This window comes from Trachinotus anak, unplaced genomic scaffold (assembly GCF_046630095.1).
Source record: "Trachinotus anak isolate AG129_WGS33_773 ecotype Australia unplaced genomic scaffold, CSIRO_AGI_Tana_v1 ptg000009l, whole genome shotgun sequence".
NCBI classification, from domain to species: domain Eukaryota; kingdom Metazoa; phylum Chordata; class Actinopteri; order Carangiformes; family Carangidae; genus Trachinotus; species Trachinotus anak.
In genome coordinates this window covers 19244932-19263266 of record NW_027273860.1, presented here as the reverse complement: position 1 = coordinate 19263266, position 18335 = coordinate 19244932, and the positions used below count along the sequence as shown (strand labels likewise).

The 18335-nt window shown below is 45.0% G+C and overlaps 1 protein-coding gene across 2 annotated transcripts in view; it reads right to left on the bottom strand.

Annotated features, from left to right (window-relative positions):
• Positions 1-18335, bottom strand: part of mpp7a (MAGUK p55 scaffold protein 7a) — a 142676-nt gene that overhangs the window by 36616 nt on the left and 87725 nt on the right. For both annotated transcript variants that reach the window (XM_071485687.1, XM_071485688.1), the window contains exons 7-11: positions 10040-10121; positions 9440-9525; positions 8364-8438; positions 5418-5614; positions 4739-4803 (exon numbers count right to left, since the gene is read on the bottom strand). In XM_071485687.1, coding sequence (XP_071341788.1) covers positions 4739-4803; positions 5418-5614; positions 8364-8438; positions 9440-9525; positions 10040-10121 — 505 coding nt within the window. The remainder of the gene's footprint in view (positions 1-4738; positions 4804-5417; positions 5615-8363; positions 8439-9439; positions 9526-10039; positions 10122-18335) is intronic.

Sequence of the window (18335 nt, the reverse complement as noted above, 5' to 3'; positions counted from 1 at the left end):
GCTGATGTCACCCTCACAAGCAGCCAGCATACAGATGGCCTTCTCCTTGAACAAACTGGACTCTGTCACTTTCTCTTTTGCTCTCCGTATCTCTAGATATTTTTTTTTTTTAAACAACCAGCATGAGACCAGTGGAATTTTCCAGATGACACAGGATGAGATCTTTGTCATTCATCTTTTTGGCCTTCAAATGCAGAGCGGATTATTCAAAGTCAGGATGAAGAAGCGAATGACAGACAGAGCGGAGCTGGTCTGCATTAAAAGGCTGATTTTATATATCAGAAAATGTAAATGTTATGAGTAAGTCAGCAGTCGGACACTGACAATGAACCAACATGCAGGGACTTTTAATATGGAGGGAGAAGATAACTTGATCTATAAAACCTTGAGGGTGGTCTCTACGGGTTATCTGGCCCTAACTTTTCAGAATAAAGTGGAGCTTTTCTCCTGCACCCACTGCGCTTCTAAATCTACTCCTGTGTCTGTAAGCGTTTAAGTTGAAAAATGAAATGGATGGATAAATTGAACACAGGGCCAGGTTCAGGGCCACTTAAGACCAATCTCGGGCGCCATTTCGAAATGGTTCAGTCGCTGACTGGAGAGAGTGAGAGGGAATGCACTATAATGCACGGAGAGAGACGTAGAAAGACCCCAAGGTGAGCGATAAGTGTGTCCACGTGTTTGGCAGCCTGCAAACCAAACCAAACAATCAGACAGTGGAGAGGTTTTCATGTCAGACACAGGAACAGACATGCTGTAAGAAAGCCCAGAGAGCCGTCAGGATGTTCAGAGAGAGCAGATGGGGAGGCTGGATGAGAGCCAGGCATCAATGGGAGAGAGCTGGGGGGTAAAAAAGGGATGGGGCAGGTATGCCAAAATGACCTGTACAGAGGTAAAATAGTTTATCTAACCCACAGCCGATTAATAATCGGCTTCAACAGTGAAGCTAATGGCACTTTAAACATCAGTTTCATAACTGAGGAATGCAGCCATGAAAGCGACGAGAGCAACAGTCAGGAAAGGGATTATTTATATCCTGCAAATGTTAGGCGTAAATGGACACGGTTAGGCATTGCTCGCCGCAGCCCCTCGCCAAGACCAATATTGTTCCAGCCGATGGAGCTCCCGGGCTGGAAAGAGCGAGAGAGAGAGAGAGAGAGAGAGAGAGAGGGACCCCCTCCTCAATCACCAGCTCTTTTCTCCGCTGGGTAGCAGTGGGGTCTCCATGGTATCCTTCAATTAGGTTGTAGTTTATGGCCCCGGGGCCCAGCTGGACCAGCCTGTACGGGGCCACGATCCAAACTTTATCTACCTCCATCTTGACTTGACCACCACTTGTCTCAGCCGCCGCTGCTCCACAGGACAACATCTGCTACCAAATGCAGCCCGTCCACTGCTTCTCTCTCCATCTATTTCTCCCTCAGTCCATCAAAAATCTTTCTTTTGCATTTCTGCATCCCTTCTTTTCAGTTTGGACTTTTCCTTCACTTTTATTCACTCTACTCTTTGGTTCCACTCCAACTAGGTCCAACATTTTTCTCTAGGTGAGTTTTTTTTTTCTTTTGTTTGAACCCTGGGAAATGATCGAGTGTTCACCTCTGCAAGAACATAGAGTGAACTGTTATCATTCCTCAGACCTGAGAGGGCCACGTCAGGGGACTTCCTATTGCTGCTGCACATACAAGTAATCCTTACAGCATGTATGACATGAGGAGGAAAGTTTTGCTGCAGCTTAAAATGAGACTTATATTCCTTCAGTAGGGTCTGCAATGGACTCTACTAAATTTTACACCTGCCTACTGTGCAGGGGGGGTGGGGGGTAAAAATCCCATAAGTCACACAAGGGGAACTGTGCCATTAAAATGAAATTGCAAGGAAACAGTACAGCACTGTCTGTCTAAAACTATTTAGCAGGCTATTTTTGGCCATCCTGCACCATGTATGCCAGTATGCGGTTGAACATAACCAGGAAATGACAACATCCATAATTCAACCGAGGGCTTGAATCTGAGGTAAAAGAGACTAATGCTAAGTTTAGAGGTGGTCAGCGTAGCTCTGTTGGTTATTTCAGAGCTACATATTGAAGGAGTCACATTACATTAAGGGCTCACCGCCATGTTGAGGGAAACAAGTAGTCAAATGGACATGTCTGTCTCAAAGTGGTAATCTACAGTGAAAAATATGGCCAATAAGAACTAGGTTTGGGTTCAATGGGGTCATTGTGAGACCAGAGCAGGCCTGTAAAGCCAAGTACAAGTGTAGTGTATTTTTCTGAGGGTTCATATGTTTGGGAAATACAGAATGAAAGGAGGGAGTCACTGTAGAGGAAGGCCATGTGTGCTATTTAGGCCTAGACATGTGGATATGACTGTGAAGATATATGTGTGATTGCCAGCAGGCGGAGAGATGCAGACAAAGAGTAAAGGATGCAAGGAGAGAGGAGAGGAAACGTGTGTTGGAAAGAGTGAAAGCGAGAAGTTTTTGCAAATATGCTTGCAGATGAGGAACTGCAGTGAGGAACATACAGGTAACACTTTAACTGCTGAGGCGGCAAATAAGTGGGATGACTCGCACTGGACAAGCTGTCACTTCAGCAGTTTTGTGCAGGACGGGTAAGTCTTGAATTTTTTAGTTTCTTGGTGTCTAGTTTTGAAGAACTTTATTAAGCAAAATCAAATAAAGTGACGCAACTAAAGACTTAAGTGTGTGTGGGGTGGGCTGGCCCACACTCACACCAGATACTGGCAACATGGGTCCCTCCTCCAGGCAGGCACAAGCAGTCATACTGTAATGCACAGTTACGATGCCAGCTGGACGGCCCTCAGTTCATGCACTGTAGCTCACCATATACAAACCAGATTGTTACTTGGCAGCTGTTTGTCAATAACAACTCATGTCTTTGTCTTTTTAGGCTGCATGTGAGGGAATCTCTCACAGACATTTTCAGTCAGGTGCAACAGAAAGTCCTGCCAATGAGTGTGGCATAAACAGCAGCCGCAGCAGGTGGGTGCAGTCTGAAACAGAGCAAATTTGGGCTTGAAATGCTGGATATTTCTGATCTAAGAAAATCTCTCTCTCTCTCTCAGTGCTCAGCTGCCTGGATTTGAAGGCGACCCAGGCCCTTTGCTGTCATTCTCTCTCTCTCTCTCTCTCTTGCTCTCTCTCTCTCTCTCTCTCCCTGAGGCTGCCCACCCTCAGTCTGGTCCTGCTCTTTGCCACTGTTGCAAGTAAGTGTTTGCTCTTGGTGGGAATTGTTTGGTCTCTGTAACCTGATGGCTCACCTGGTAACGCGCATACTGTTAAGGGTCAGTGCTCAGCTGCCTGGATTTGAAGGCGACCCAGGCCCTTTTCTTTCTTTCTTTCTCTCTCTCTCTCTCTCTCTCTCTCTCTCTCTCTCTCTCTCTCTCTCTCTCTCTCTCTCTCTCTCTCTCTCTCTCTCTCTCTCTCTCTCTCTCTCTCTCTCTCTCTCTCTCTCTCTTTCTCTCTCTCTCTCTCTCTCTCTGACTTTCCTGTCTCTTTCTCACTGTTCCCACAGTCATAAAAAAATAAGAGTACGGTCTAGACCTACTACTTTGAGATAACTTGTTGTGATTTGCTGCTATACAAAGAAAACTTGACTTGACTTGCGAGTCCTTAGGAAGAAGAAATGTGATTGTTTTGGACTCAGCTGCTGGACAAGAGAGAGAGAGTCTTAAAAAACAATGGCTGCTCAGACCTCTACTGCACACTCCTTAGGCCCACTTTACAATGTTTCTGATGGCTGATGAGAGTGAAGCTGGTGCTATTAAATTAAACATCAATATTCCTGTCAATGGAGCAGTTGCAGCCTTAATCTATTGCTGGTAGCACCATGAATCCTACAACAGTGACCTTGGTCATTCTGTTGACAGTGCAGTTCACCATTACAGCCCCTACTGTTTGGAACTGGCCTCTGCTACACAACACTTGAGGCCTGCAGTTTTTCTGTTTGTAAAACCGGGACCTGTAGGCCATCCCTAATTGTTTCTGCTGCTGTCCTTCCCTTGTGAAACATGGTTTATGTCTTCTGTCTTCATTAAGAAGCAATCAACCATCTTTGATTTATAAGGGTAATTTAGCTATAATCCCTCCATTTCCTGATCTCCTACATCCAGGCTTGTCATAGCACATTTCTGCTAAGTACTCCAGCTGATGGGTTCTTCCTAACTTTGCTGGCTAGGGTTAGAGTTTGGGTTACTGTACAGGCTTAGATGATAAGATACATTAATGTCCTCCACAGAGCAGCGCTGCACCTCTATCACATCTGTAGGTGTAATATCGGATCATTAAGCCGTCATTAGGCTCTGTGAGGTGGTGTACAGGCTAAGAAAGGGTTTCCAGAGAGTTAAGCCTCCTCCTTCTTCATATTAAAGCTCCTGCATTACTTAGACCACATCGACAAATGGAAAGGCAGAGACAGAGAGAGGAGGGTCTGGCAAGAGCCTGACAGAGAGACTGACGGTGAAACATGGAGCAGACGGGAAAATAAGAAGGAAGCTAAATCCAGACACAACACTTCCTCTGATGACAAACGTGAAGCAGTGCAACTGTACAGCAGAGAGGAGGTCTGACTAACATCCCTGACCTTCACACTTCGTTAGCTACTATCCCTTCCTCTGTCTTATCTTTCCTAAGCCCACCCTCTGCTTGGGGCGCGCTGTTGTTTTCTTGTGTTGTGTTCCGGCGCGTTAGGGCCCCACAGCAGATAATATATGCTTACATGATCGTCTGCTGGAGCTCCTCTGGAATGGGAGAGTCGCAACAGGTCGTCGCAGTGCAAATCTCCTGGAAGAAAAGAGAAAAAGAGAAAGAGAGGCACAATAAAACCATCAGTTTTCATGACTGCATTGGGAATAATAAACACTCCCTGCTGCACTACACAGAACCCACTCTTCAGTATCCACCGGTTTCATTCTCTCAGCTGAAACGGGAGAAAGAGGAGATGAGTGATGAAGGAGTGGGGAGGAAAAACACACTTGCTGTTGACAAAACTGCAGGGATGAATCCGAATGTTTGTGAAATGCTTTCTCTCTCTCTCTCCTCTCTTTATGTGCATGTGTGTTTTTTTTCTTTTGTTTCCTTGGGCACTTTTGGTGCCAAGAAACTGCCCCGGCCTCCTGAGCTCTGTGTTGCACATCAAGTGCGGCCGTCCGAGTGCACACTGATGCGCGATTTTCCATCCACTTGCCGTCCAAAGTGGATCGGTACCAGTGCTATCATTTTCTGTCATTACTCATTTCGGGCCAGACATTGTGCGGAAATCCAGACTATTTTGGCAGCGTGAGGCAAGAAAAAAAGTGAGGGTGAAAACTTCTGTGACTGTGACAGCAGTGAAGACAGTTGGGGCCAGCCTTGTTAAGAATCAGCAGACAGAGGAGGTTGGTCTAGTTGTTTCCTACCTCTCCTGGAACTGTTTGGATGGGATTAAGCCGGCACGGGGGTTAGCATCACCCTCAAGTTTGGCCTGCCACCAGGTCGCATCATCTTGGCTCATGATTTGAAGGATGGAGCCCTTCTTGAAGCCAAGTCCAGCCTCCTTACATGGGATGGCTTTGTCCTCCTTAGGGTCGTAGTCAAAAAGTGCCTTCATGAACACCTGGACATAGAGAAGAGGAGGGAAGGGGGAGAAAACAAAGAGCTGGATTGAGGACACAAAAGGAAAAAGCAATGGTTCACTGTAAATTACCTTTCCCTCCATTTCATGGAATGTGAACTCCAAGTCATCACAGCAAACGCAGAAGGTGCTTCAGCAACGCTCAGGCTGATTTTTCTAGAAAGGTCATAGCAATCAGAATTTAAAACCTTCAACTGCTGGCCAAGGTAGTCTCTCCACGTCATTCCATCAACACTTAGAATGGACTAAGCCCTGCCACCGTCTTCCAAGTGTGGTGAGACTTAACTTATCCTGAGTCAGAGGCTCCAATTGGAAGTGCTCTCTTTTACCCGTTGACTTTCTCTAAATCTAAACACAAGCTAATATCAGTGATCTTTCCACGCCGAGGAACAAACCAACACAGAAAAAGAGGTTGTTTTCTTTCTTTAAGGAGTCGGTGTAATTTGCTTTGGCAGTGAGGGTGGGACACACCTCATCAACACAAAGAAAGTTGGACCTTATAGTGGAAAAATCTCCGACATCTTTTCCTGTTGTGGGCGGCGAGCTGCAACCTAAAGCACCTTGCCTCGTCTTCTGTCCAAATTGAGTTCTGTCATGATGAGTTATCACTCCTAAGACACTTCAGTACATGTGGAAAGAAAAAAAAAGAGATGGAAGGAAAGTGTGTATGTGTGAGTGAAGGAAAACGTGGGAGAGGGAGGGTGAGATTAAATTTTTCGAAGTCCCATTGATTTAAAAGGTGCTTTGTGCCATGTAGTGAAATTATGTTTCAGACAGAGATGTTTTGTTTGGGTCATAACAGCCGTTTTGGCTTCTAAACCCTCCAGCAGAATACACTCATACATCTACACTCTAAGATCTGCTACATTTCTTCCCTTGGCTCCTCTTTTTCTTTGGCCTGTGCGTGTTCAGCCATTGAGCTGCCCTTTGATGCATCTACGCCACCTGATGTTAAGAGCACAGGCTATTTTCATGAAGGAGTGGCTGAGTGTTTGGCGCTGGCGGACCGTTTGTCAGATGGGCTCCTTAAGCAGCCAGACAGTTTCAACCATTACAAGATGACAAAGGATGTAAGTGGCCCACCCTGTCCTCAGGGCCTCTGCTGCACATGCAGGGTGGGCTGCCCTGTGAATGATGATAAACCGCCCTCGACCTTGGAGCTTCAAACCGAGGAGTGGATCCAGCTTCTGTCTGCTACTGATAGATGAGCACATGAGAAATGGAGTATCAACACCCCAGTGGGTGAGTGGTATGCTGTTACACCGCCCTTAAAATTGATGGCTACAAGGCACTGTCTACTGCTTATTGCAGGGTTGTGCTGATGGATGATGATCTCAGTGATCGATGATCGTCAGAGCGATAGCTGATAGCTTCTGCCTTTGCCAATGTCAAGACGATAATTGGCTTGTTTTCCTATTAATGTAGTAACTTATTATCATCATTATTTGTAGTATTAAATTAATATTAAATTTAATTTACCCTGCCATAGTTTCCACACTCACACACCAGCTGATTGTAATGAAGCTCTGTTTGCTGTGTGTAGATGTTGGAGAGTGGAGTAAATCAACAGACAGTCAGAATACGACACTTAGTTCATTTCTTTTAAGTGATTATTGCGACTACTCTGGTTATTTAATATAAATAATTAACTCTTTACTTGTGACGACAGTTTTGTTTTAACACAGCAGTGAAACGTAGCCTATTTGTCATCCTACTGTCGTGACTCAGGGTATCCCAGAAGGAGGGAGAGAGAGAGAGTGGACGGGCTCCCTCATTGGTTACTATTTATAACTTGCTGATAGGGTAATGTAACCCTGACCTGATCATATCGGTATCAGCTATTGAAAACCTGAAAGGGTGACGATCTGACTATGGATAAGATCACACAACCCTAGCTTATCGTAACAAAACGCTGCCTTGTAGTCCATGCTCCTGAAGTACAGGGTAATGTTACATTCAGTTTACTACTATCGTCTACCTCAGCTATTGTGTTGATCAATGTTACAGTATTTAAGGCAAATTTACCTCCTTGGCACCACTCATTCACAGCCCCCATCCCGTCACTGTCTCACAAAGCTAAGCTAGCGGTTTGAATAAGTCTGGCTCTGAATCACCGTCTTGGGTGGGAGATGTGGTGACATCACTGTCAGTACATCTGATAACAAAGAGACACTTTGGGTTGCACAAATGAAATGCATGCATGGATGACTGACTGTATCATCTAAGCATCAACATGGCTAAAATGTCTGTCAGGGGGCTACATGGATACAATCTGAAAGAACTGCGAGGGTCCAGGGGACAGGTTGAGCAACTGTAGAAGCACTGTTGTTGGGTAGTGGGTCTGGGTTTGAATGCATTTGAATTTGTGAAGGGGGAGGTTCTCTTAAAAAGGGTTTATGAAGAGAGATGTTTATATTCCTCTTTGTAATTTATTGCCAAGTTTATTGGTTTGTTATTGGTGCCAATGCTCAGGTGAGGTTTCTGCACTGGTGTCAAAACATTTCAATAATGTACCATAGACCTACACAGGGCCTGGTTACTGTATTCCCTCTTTCTTATTACCATTATACAACTCTCCACTTTCCTTGTACATACATCATTTCCTCACTGTGGCTCAAAAACAATGTTCTACATCCAACAAAAAGGTATCACGCCGGAGCAGAGGAGTTCACTCTGTTTTTCAAGTCGATGAGTGTAACCCAATCAACTTAATGATTAAGCCAGGACCTACCTTTGGCTCCTTGGCTGGCGCCTCCTCCTTGACACTGGGAACAACTTTAAAGGTTATGGCTCCTTGTGATTGGGCCTGAATATCAGGAGAGACAAGACAGATACAAGCAGGTTAGGTAGAGACAGCGGGGGCGGAAACAGCAGTCATCTGCCCGTGCAAATATTTCACAAAGCACCTAATCCAATCAAGGTCCCATAATGCAAAGCACAGTTTGATTTCTCAGCGGTGGAAGGGTTATTAGGATTGGATGACTCTACTTGACAGGAATACAGTGTGGGGTGTGTGGGGGTTAAAGGAGGAGTGTTGAGAGCTATCATCTGCCTTTATGTCTTAGACGGCCTCCAACGTTTAAGAGGCTCTCTCTTTACTCTCCAGTTGTCCCTCCTGGCAGAGCCCTGGCCCATGACAGAGCTCATTTGAGGCCTGCGGCAGAGTCTGCTTGGATGAACTACTGAGCATCAATCTCATCCAGGGGATCCGCGTGGCTCAATGCATGTGGTCTAAAGGCCAGGAAAGACTTGCAGAGAAAGGCCAGCGTTTGGTTTTCAGCACAGCGACGGGAGCCACGGGGTCCTGGATGAGTTTGGGGAGGTTTTTGCCATCACAAACTAGGAATGTTATTTTGTCAAGGGAGTGGAGCTAAAACATGAGAGAGACCCTTGGACAGCGTGTACACATACACACACACACAAACACACGCGCATACTTGTACTTCCATCTTTGTGAGGACACTCATTGACATAATGCATTCCCTAGCCCCTTACCCTAACCTTAACCATCACAACTGAGTACCTAACCCCAACCCTTACCCAAACCTTAACCTAAACCTAATTCTAACCATAACTCTAAAACCAAGTCTTAACCCTCAAAATGTGATTTTAAGGTGTCTCAAGAAGTGAGGACCGGCCAAAATGTCCTCACTTTCCCAAAATGTCCTCACTCTGTTAGTAAAATACTTTTTTGGTCCTTACTATGTAGCAAGTACAAGTACAAGTACACACACACACACACACACACACACACACACACACACACACACACACACACAATCACAGGGCTGAACATTTGAGGCTTACCAGAATACGAATGATTTCCTCTGGTTTCTTGTCATCCACAGGGATTCCATTGACCTCCTTCAGTTCATCCCCAACATGAATCAGTCCTACCACACAAAAACAAAGAAGCATATCTACAATCACCCTGATATTCCGTTACTCTAATGTTCTAATACAAGTGAGCTACTGTGTAAAAGTCCAGTGCTTACAAAGCCTGGGGATGTGTACAGTACACCAGATTAATGTTTATCGTCATGGTGGCATTTGAGGTTGGAGAAGAATCAAAATATTATTGTCGACACATGTGGAAATTTGCCTTTGGCTTCACTGTGGCAGAGCTGAAAAACAGACTGGACACAATGAATACAAACTCAAACAGAAAACATGTGGACAACACAGCAGTGTTCCTCAGTGTGCCTGTCATTCATGTTTGTGTTGGAAATGAACAATCTATGGGACAGAGCTGACACATTCAGGCGCAGATCATCCCCTGCATACATCCCTTCTTTGTTTCACACTGGACATGATCTGGCTGTGTTGCAGATCACTGCCACACTTGACCCCTGACTGCAGCCTCACATTGCTGAATCCACATAGGAGAGAAAAAGGGTTGGAACTCACCACTTCTGTCGGCCGCCCCTCCTCTCATGATCCGGGCTACCAGGATGGCTCCTGTGTGTTCGTCACGCCTTATTGTTGCTCCCTACAGAGGAATAAAAGAGGAGAATTTAGGTTTCATGTTAAATGATGACAGTCATGACAGTCATATGACAGTTTAAGCACTTTAACTGGAGACAGGAACTGATACTGAACCTTTAAATGACAAATATGACAAACCCATGAAGTCTTATTTTGGGGAATGGGCACATTTCAGGTGTATGTTAAATATTTCCTTACTTAGATGATAGGAAAACAAAGACTGAATTCTTGCTGAAGCTTTGGAGACACAATTACATGGCATTTCCACTTCCTTGCTGTAATATATATCCTTTATAAACTGGTTGTTGAGGTGGTACATAATACAGTGAGGGATCATGTCAAACTGTAAACCAATGCTATATCAGTAACAGGGACAAAATATAAAATGCGGGTTTACATCAAAGTGTCCAATTCATGGCTCCTTCAACAATAACAGAATATGAGAATGCAAGTTAAATTATACAACAACTGCACACTGAATGAGCTCAAAGAATGGGTAGACCGCTTTTATTTTATAGAGGAAGCGATTTACACAGACTACGGTGCAGCCTGCTGTTTGTGTCTGTCATTCACTGTCAACATGAAAGTAAAAGTATAACAGGCATCATCAGGTGGGGGTAGATTCTCTATTTGGACCTTATAAACGTGGGACTGTGAGTCTGATATTGTGAGATTAAAAAAAAAAATCAGATTATCAAAATTTGCCAGGCCAGATATTCCCAGTTCTGGCCCCCGGACGCCAGTTACTGACCACTGTAGTCGATTCAAAGCACACAGACATACGCAGCAGCTCAAGCCTTCCCTGTCCTGCTTTATGGGCTTGGTGCTCAGTCAAAAAGACACAGGGGGAGTAGGATAGTGTTTCAACTTCCTTATTTGAAATGATGGTGTTCAGCAGTGATGCATTTACCAGAAAACCCAAAAAGCATTTTCCCTTTACAATAAAACAATAGTTTTAATGGGTGCCAACCTGTCTAATCCCTTCCACAAACACCATCTTGCACCAGCCTGGCTGGGAGTTAGGATGTAACAGAAGAGCAAACGGCGACTTAACGTGAGCGTCATCCTTGCTTGGGTCTGATGACTCGAACCAGACAGATGTGCTTTTTAGTCAACATGTCGTCGCGACTGCAACTCATCCTTCCATCCTTACCTAGCTGCTATTCCCATCATCCCTGAAGATTGTTTTTATTTCTCTTGCAAAAAAAAGTGACAGGGTAGGAGCCTTCCTCACCCCTGCTCACCAGTCATGCTTTATTTCAGCTGTCCGAACCTATTGCCGCCCGGGTCGACGGCTGGAGTGCAACAGCATGGCCCTCTATCTTGTTTGCCTTCCTATGACAGGCCCGAAGTAGTTCTCGCTGCTACCATCAATGGGAAGCACAGGAGGAGATATCAAAACAACCCCCTCAAAGACCAAAGGAGCCTCTGGTTTGTGCCACTTCGCCGATCTATTAGCATGTCATCTTGGTTATTTTCACGACCTATTCACACCTAATGGTTTTCCTCCTAGATAATGGTTTCCTCAAGGCCTTTGTGGTGGGTGCAGAGATGGAAAAAGAGACAGACATCAGGATGAGACAGCGGTAGTGTCTGTCTTGTGGACCTTAATAGAATAATTGGGATAATTAAAGAGACGCGAGAGGTTGCAGTAGGAGAGAAATCAGAGGAGCAGGTCAGCGAGAGGGGAAGGCACCGTCAGACCCCCGTGTCAGGGTCACATATAACCCCAGGAGCGTGACTTAAAGCAGCTGTCTGTGATGCAATGGCCCCCAGACGGACAGAGAGGCCTTTCTGAGTGTGTCTGAAAGAATAGAGCACAGCAGGAAAAGAGACAGAGGGTGACAGACAACAGGGTGAGATGGGGAGTTTGTAGGAAATCTCACAGGAGTGTTCAGACATGTGGTCATTAACTTTCTCACTCTCCTTTTTCTGTCTCTGCTTCTACGAGCTGGCTGATGGCCAGAGGTATGATGGATGTTTTTATTGTGTCCCCTGGGGTCCCTGGTGGCTGGTGGCAGTTTAAAGGCTAACCAAACAGCAGAGAGGCAGCCTTGGACTCCAAGTCTGTAACGACAATGGGCTGCACAAACTCCACACCACACGTCTTTGGCTATCTATGGAATCTCCTCACATATGGTGTGTAGATATAAATCGTGTTTTGACACATATGGCTTAAATCACATGTTGAAACCCTGATGCCATTTAGAAACACCACTTTTACGACTTTTATTGCAAGTGGCAATGGTGATTATAGAGCAGCACATTTAGCATGCAAACACGAAAAAGCTGGGGTCATGAACCCAGATCCCTGGAAAGCGAGTAGACCATTTTATTCCCATTCAAACCACTGTGTGTAGAGAAACAAACACAGATATCAGTGAACACATTTGCCCAAACTTGTTTTTCCTTACACACCTCACTGACTCTCTACGTGGACTTATTTGAAGATTCTCATCTGACCCACTGCCCTCCAATATAACGGGCCCACGTAGGCCAGCCAAGCCAGCAGCAAGGGAGCTGGGGGATTTATGAGGGGAGGGGGAACCTCCCTTCATAATCTGGCCAACCCCAGTCTGAACTCAGCACTGGTACGGTAGCCAAATGAGCTCTGTCTGATAAGAGAAGCTGAAGGAGGCCAAAACGCTCCAGTGGCAACATGAGCAAGCCAAACTGGAGGGTAAGTGGAAGACCAGAGGAGGAGAGTCAGGACTGACGAGCTGACGGGGAGGGAGGTGAAAGAGGTGGACGGTGGGTACACGAGTCGGGGTTTGGGTTGAAAGTGAGTGTGGCTGTAAGAGAGTGATTTAGTGAGTGAATGAATAAGAAGCAAATATAAATTGAGGGGATATGAAAAGAGATCATGTCAGAATGTAAGAAAAAATAAGAATTAAAAAAAAAAAATGTTTGCAGAGAGTTTTTCACTGAAACTAAGGTTTTAATCAGTCATTTTTCCACAATAAAATGTCTAAAAACGACTAAACCTATGTTATATATGTTTTTGAGTTGTGTTCTTGCATTATTCCAAATAATTCCTGCAATTTTCAAGGCAGAGAAATCAGTGATTTTAATCATGGTAATGGTCGGTTTCATTTGGCCACCTGTCAATGATGTCATAAACCCTATGTGCATAGGTTAAATTGAAATCTTAAGCCACATTTTTAAGAAACACTTTTTACACCTATTTCGTTTTCAATGATATATTTCACCAGATGAAAGATTTTAGTCATCAGTCTTCTGGATCTGAAGTTATCAGACAAAAAAGTCAAGCCAAAGACAGCTCAGCTCCCATCTGCTCAGAGACGTCAGTGTCTGCCAAAGAGCACCGGTGAATCACTGAATTCTAATGTAAAACTGTTTTATTTGGTGTTTCTACTGGTTTTAATCCCCTGGTCTGTTTGTTATGGAGAAGAGGACACCTCTGTGGGTAAATCAGCTGCCAGTAAAAACTTCCTGATCGTCTAGTTATCAGAGAAACAAAGGTTAGAAGCAGTCTCAGCTCCCAGCTCTTCTCTGACGTCTTTAAATATTAAACTGCTTCATTCAGTATTTTTACTGGTTATAATCACCAGGTCCGTTTGATTTGGAGAGGTGGAGAGCTCTGAGGATAATTCAGCTCTCAGTAAACACCTCCTCAACGACTGACACTGAAGGTGAAGACTACAACTCCCATGATCCCACGCAACTTCACAATGTCACCAAAACGCCATCTTTTGCTAATGTTTTGATTGAGAGAGAAGTTACATATTGTGCATTTAACATCCAGCTCAACAAGTCCTTACCTAAATTAGATTAGAATTAGGATTTTTTACCAATACAAATGAAATGTTCTGCCTGCCCTGCTGAGCATTTCAATGCCAAAAATTAAAACAGTAAAATTTCATTTGCCTGAAGTAAGGCAAATGAAATTATTTCAACCCACTGGTAGAATTATTGACTTTTTTTTTTAAAGGAGTAAGATTATAAATCTATGAAAGACCTCATAACAACACATTAACAAAGTGTGGTTTTGCAGTAACTCAATTTCACACAGACGGCAGTTCAGTTTTCTGAAGGCTGAAACTCCAGGCTGCACACACGTGAACCTGCACGGGGTCACTGGGAGACTTTTTGCTGCACTGGGAGGCTGTTTCTCTTTTAAACATATATAAAACTTCAACACCTCACATATTCACGTTTTCCTTTCCTCATTCCCAAGTTCTGTACAACCCCATTTTTCCTGATCCTTGATTATACCGAGTACACCGCGCTTCCCCTTCCACCTCATTACAATCTACAGTTCACCTTCATTCTCTCAACCCTCCAGGGGTGTAACGGCCTCTCCTGGAGGCCTGACGAATGCCTTGGAAGCACTGAGAGGCAGCTGGAACGAGGAGGGGGAGGGGGGGCAAATCCAACCTCCTGAACTCAGCATCACCTTCCCCTGTGCCTTGATACCCTATGGGTGCTATCATCAGCATTCAGCCTTGCATGACCACTAATGAGGAGTCCCTGCTCTGTTAAACAAATACATAAACAGTCAGGCTAGAACCTAAATAAGCTGCATAATGTGTATGTGTGTGTGTATGGAGGGGGGGCATACATAGGGAAGAAACAAGGTAGGTAAAGCACCAAGATGGGCTTCCCGGTGTAGCAGCTAAGCATTAGCACAAGGTTTACGCCGAGCCTTCAACGCCTACTGGCACATGGAAGCCATTTCAGACTTTTCCTCGCGCATGGAAACAGTGCAGGAAGTCAGAAGGGGAATGTCTACGTCTGTCAAAGCACATACACGCATGAGTGACAGCATGTGTAGGTGTGTTTTTGTGTGCATGCAAGCGTGTCTACGTGTGCGTTTCTATGAGAGCGCAGCCGCAGGCTTCTACCTAAAGTCAGGCCTGAGAGAAACCTCAAAAGACTGGATGATTGATGCCGGACAGTCACTAAACCTGATGAATGGGCTGTGCTGTCTTAGTAATTAGAGACGAGGCGCCACTTAACCATCAAGTGGCTCAACTCCATCATTAGCGCGGAAAAAGATAGCATTGTGTGCACACAAGATGGTGAAAAAACCTAAAAAACAAAAAAACAAAAAATAAAAACAGGACCGATTCCTTCTTCCTTGTTGTCAGCCATCGCTAAAGTTGGATCTCTAGATGAGCACAAAAAAGGAAGTCTCCAGAAATTACACACTGATGGGCACAGAAATACACAGTCAAAAATAGAGACGAGAGGGGGCTCATCTTGGACTGAGGAGGTCCTTCTAGCTGTGGTCAATTAGTCATCAGTAAGGCGATCCGAAGCCTCCACTCCTAACGTGATCAGCTCCATATGCAGCCACTGCTCCTAGCCCTATTCCTCAATTTCTAACACATAAATGCCTCTGATTGTTATTGTTGGGCTGGCCCGAACGCAGCGGGCTTACTCTCTGCTGTCTGATGAGGAGAACTGAAGTGACGCTTATCCATATCAAGCCATCACCCCCTCCCTGCGAACGCACTGGAGCACACATGCCGACATGGCAGCCACATTAAGTATGTGATGACAAATGGCTCACACCTCATATAGTGCAGGAAAAAAAAAAGAGAGAATAGGGACTGAAATTTGGATCCCCCTACTGTATGAGAGTGTGTGTTTATTAGAGGGAATGGAATGGAGGCAAGATAGTCCAGGGAACTGTCAGCACACAGTAGTGCCATGAAACTTCAGCAGATAAGAGGAGTAAGACAAGCTGAATGTTGGATGTTTCATCATGTTAGCTTGGCTGCATCAAGGCTCTGGCAAGCTAAGTCTTGATGGGGCAATCAGAGTGCCCTCTGGCTGATGGACTGGATGCATGGCTGGATGACATGATGGAAGCTGGCTGGCTTGTACTCTGGTTGTACAGATGACGAGAGGGCTGGCTGGCTGTCTTGGCCTGGTTCATCAGAAGTCTCAGGGTCTAGTGCAAGCTACGTGTGGCCTGTCTAGTAAGTGGGATCCTAGGATCTCTTTACCTGAGCCACAGCTAAAGCCACTCCACTCTTCCTAAGCCACCAGGGAAAACAAGCACGTCGCTCCATTTCAAACACGAAGGCCTCGGCCCGTAACGACCACTCAAAACATCGCCCCGTGAACCGAACCAAACGCTGTGGCATTTGACAAACATTATTCCTCCCTCCAAATTGAGAGCGACAGGGGAAAACAAACACGAGCGGCCCGGGCAGAGAGGCCGACGTGTTTTGACATGATGTCACTTAACAGCAAAGTGTAACGGCGACAATAAACTCCTGCCGACTGCTGTGTTGACTGCTGTGTTTAGAGGTATAAATACAAGTGTAGTGGAAACACATGCTGGCGTTCTTCACACCAGATGTCGACCATGGAAAAACCAAATACAAAGTGGGAATGGGCCTCCTGGACATTAAAATACAATTACCTCCAATCATATCTGGTGTTGGAGTGTGTCATTTCATCTTACCTCACTGAGATGGCATAAAGCCCCCCACACATAACGCACATGGCCGCCCCACACTCTGAGCCCAGCATATTTATGACTTCTTACATATTTTCTCGAATGCTGCAGACTGCAGTGCTGCTCAGGAGAAAAATCATTTAATATTAGCGTATTCGCTTATGATCAGAAAATCCATTTAGTGTTACGGTCACCTATAAAGATTAATACAGCACTGCAAAGAATAAGCAGGAGCCCAGACAAAAATATACACTATTGTTGCAAACAGGAAGAAAAAAGAAAGAAGTTGGAGAGGTAATTCAAAGGTATTTGAGGTTTTATGTCAAATGATTTTTCTAGCTGATGCAACAAAGCCGCCGCTGAAGACCAGTCCCCTTTGGGTGACCCATTGCATGCCTTTCCACCTGTTTTATTAAATCACTTGTGATTGCAACTAATAAAAGCTACTCCTCCCACCCTACCCGTTCTCCCTCATACCTCGTCTGCCTCTCAGACTAAACCAGGCTCCGGTTTCCCTTTTTATTTCCTTAACCTCGGTCTTGACCTACCAGTCGTAATTAACAAGTATACTGAGAAAAAGGAAAATTGCGGGTCATTATTATGATAATTATGGTGAGCAGGAGGGATTCCAGGAGAAGCTGCCAGGTAGTGTAATGCCGAGGGCCCTCTGACAGGACGGCTTACCTTCATTTGTCTTTCTCCACCCCCTCTTTCCTTTTCCTCCTCTGCCTCTTTAAACCTTAATTTTAGAGCAAGTCATTACCCTGTTGCTATGAAAACACACTTAGCGGCCCACCTCAGTACTTCAGACAGGTGCCGGTGACTCTGGGTGTGTGAATCTGTGTGTAAATGTGCGACCATCTCACCAAATGTGTGTATTTGTTTCCATACTGTCCACATGAATCACCATGTAGACAGAGTGGAATCGCCGTCTCTCTGCTATGAGCTGGACAGTGCCAGATATTTAGTCACTATGTGCTGTATGTGTGTGTGTTTCTTGTCTGAGAGCCCTGCATGAGCTGTATGAGCGCATACAAAGAGACAGTTGTGTCATGGGGAGAGGTCTATCTCTGCTCTGGGATTGTTTAGCGTTTTCCCTGTCGTTATCCCAAGTAAAGAAAACAGCACTTTCACATGTCACTTTTCATTTCCAAAGCCGGCTGAGAAGCAGGGCTGCAGAGGAGCGCCCGGCTCGATGGGCAACAATGCCCGCATTCAGTCGCCGAGCTCCCTGGCTCTCAGCAGAAAGGAGCAGGAGTGTCGGGATGTTTGTCCACGTTCATGATTACACAAGATAGGAGGAAGACGTTTTATTTAAGAGTGCTGTGAGATTAGGATCTGGGAATGCCTCAGATGTGGCTTTGGAAGCAGTGCGTGTTTTCACATTCACAACTCAACAGGCTGGGAGGGTGGTGTAACAGCCGCTGGACACGAGTGCTGTACAAGAACAAACACAAGGGCTTTTCCATGTCTGCTTTATGCCATATTGTTTTATTTTTTGTAGCATGGTGACGTGTTTATCCATAAACATCCTCATGAAATTCAAATTTTATATATTCAATATTGAATTTTATGTAGCATCATAGAGAATTTGATCCTTCTATACGAGGACACAAACAGTGTATTAAGTATTAAGCTGCAGCATAAGCACCAAAAGCTAATCTATGATAACATGTCACAGATAAATGGAATAAAAACGTCCGCTCCACATGTTTTTCAGACTGTTTTTGGCGTTTTGCCTCTGTCAGATAGAGACAGTAGAGGAGAAAGGGGTCACATGCATCA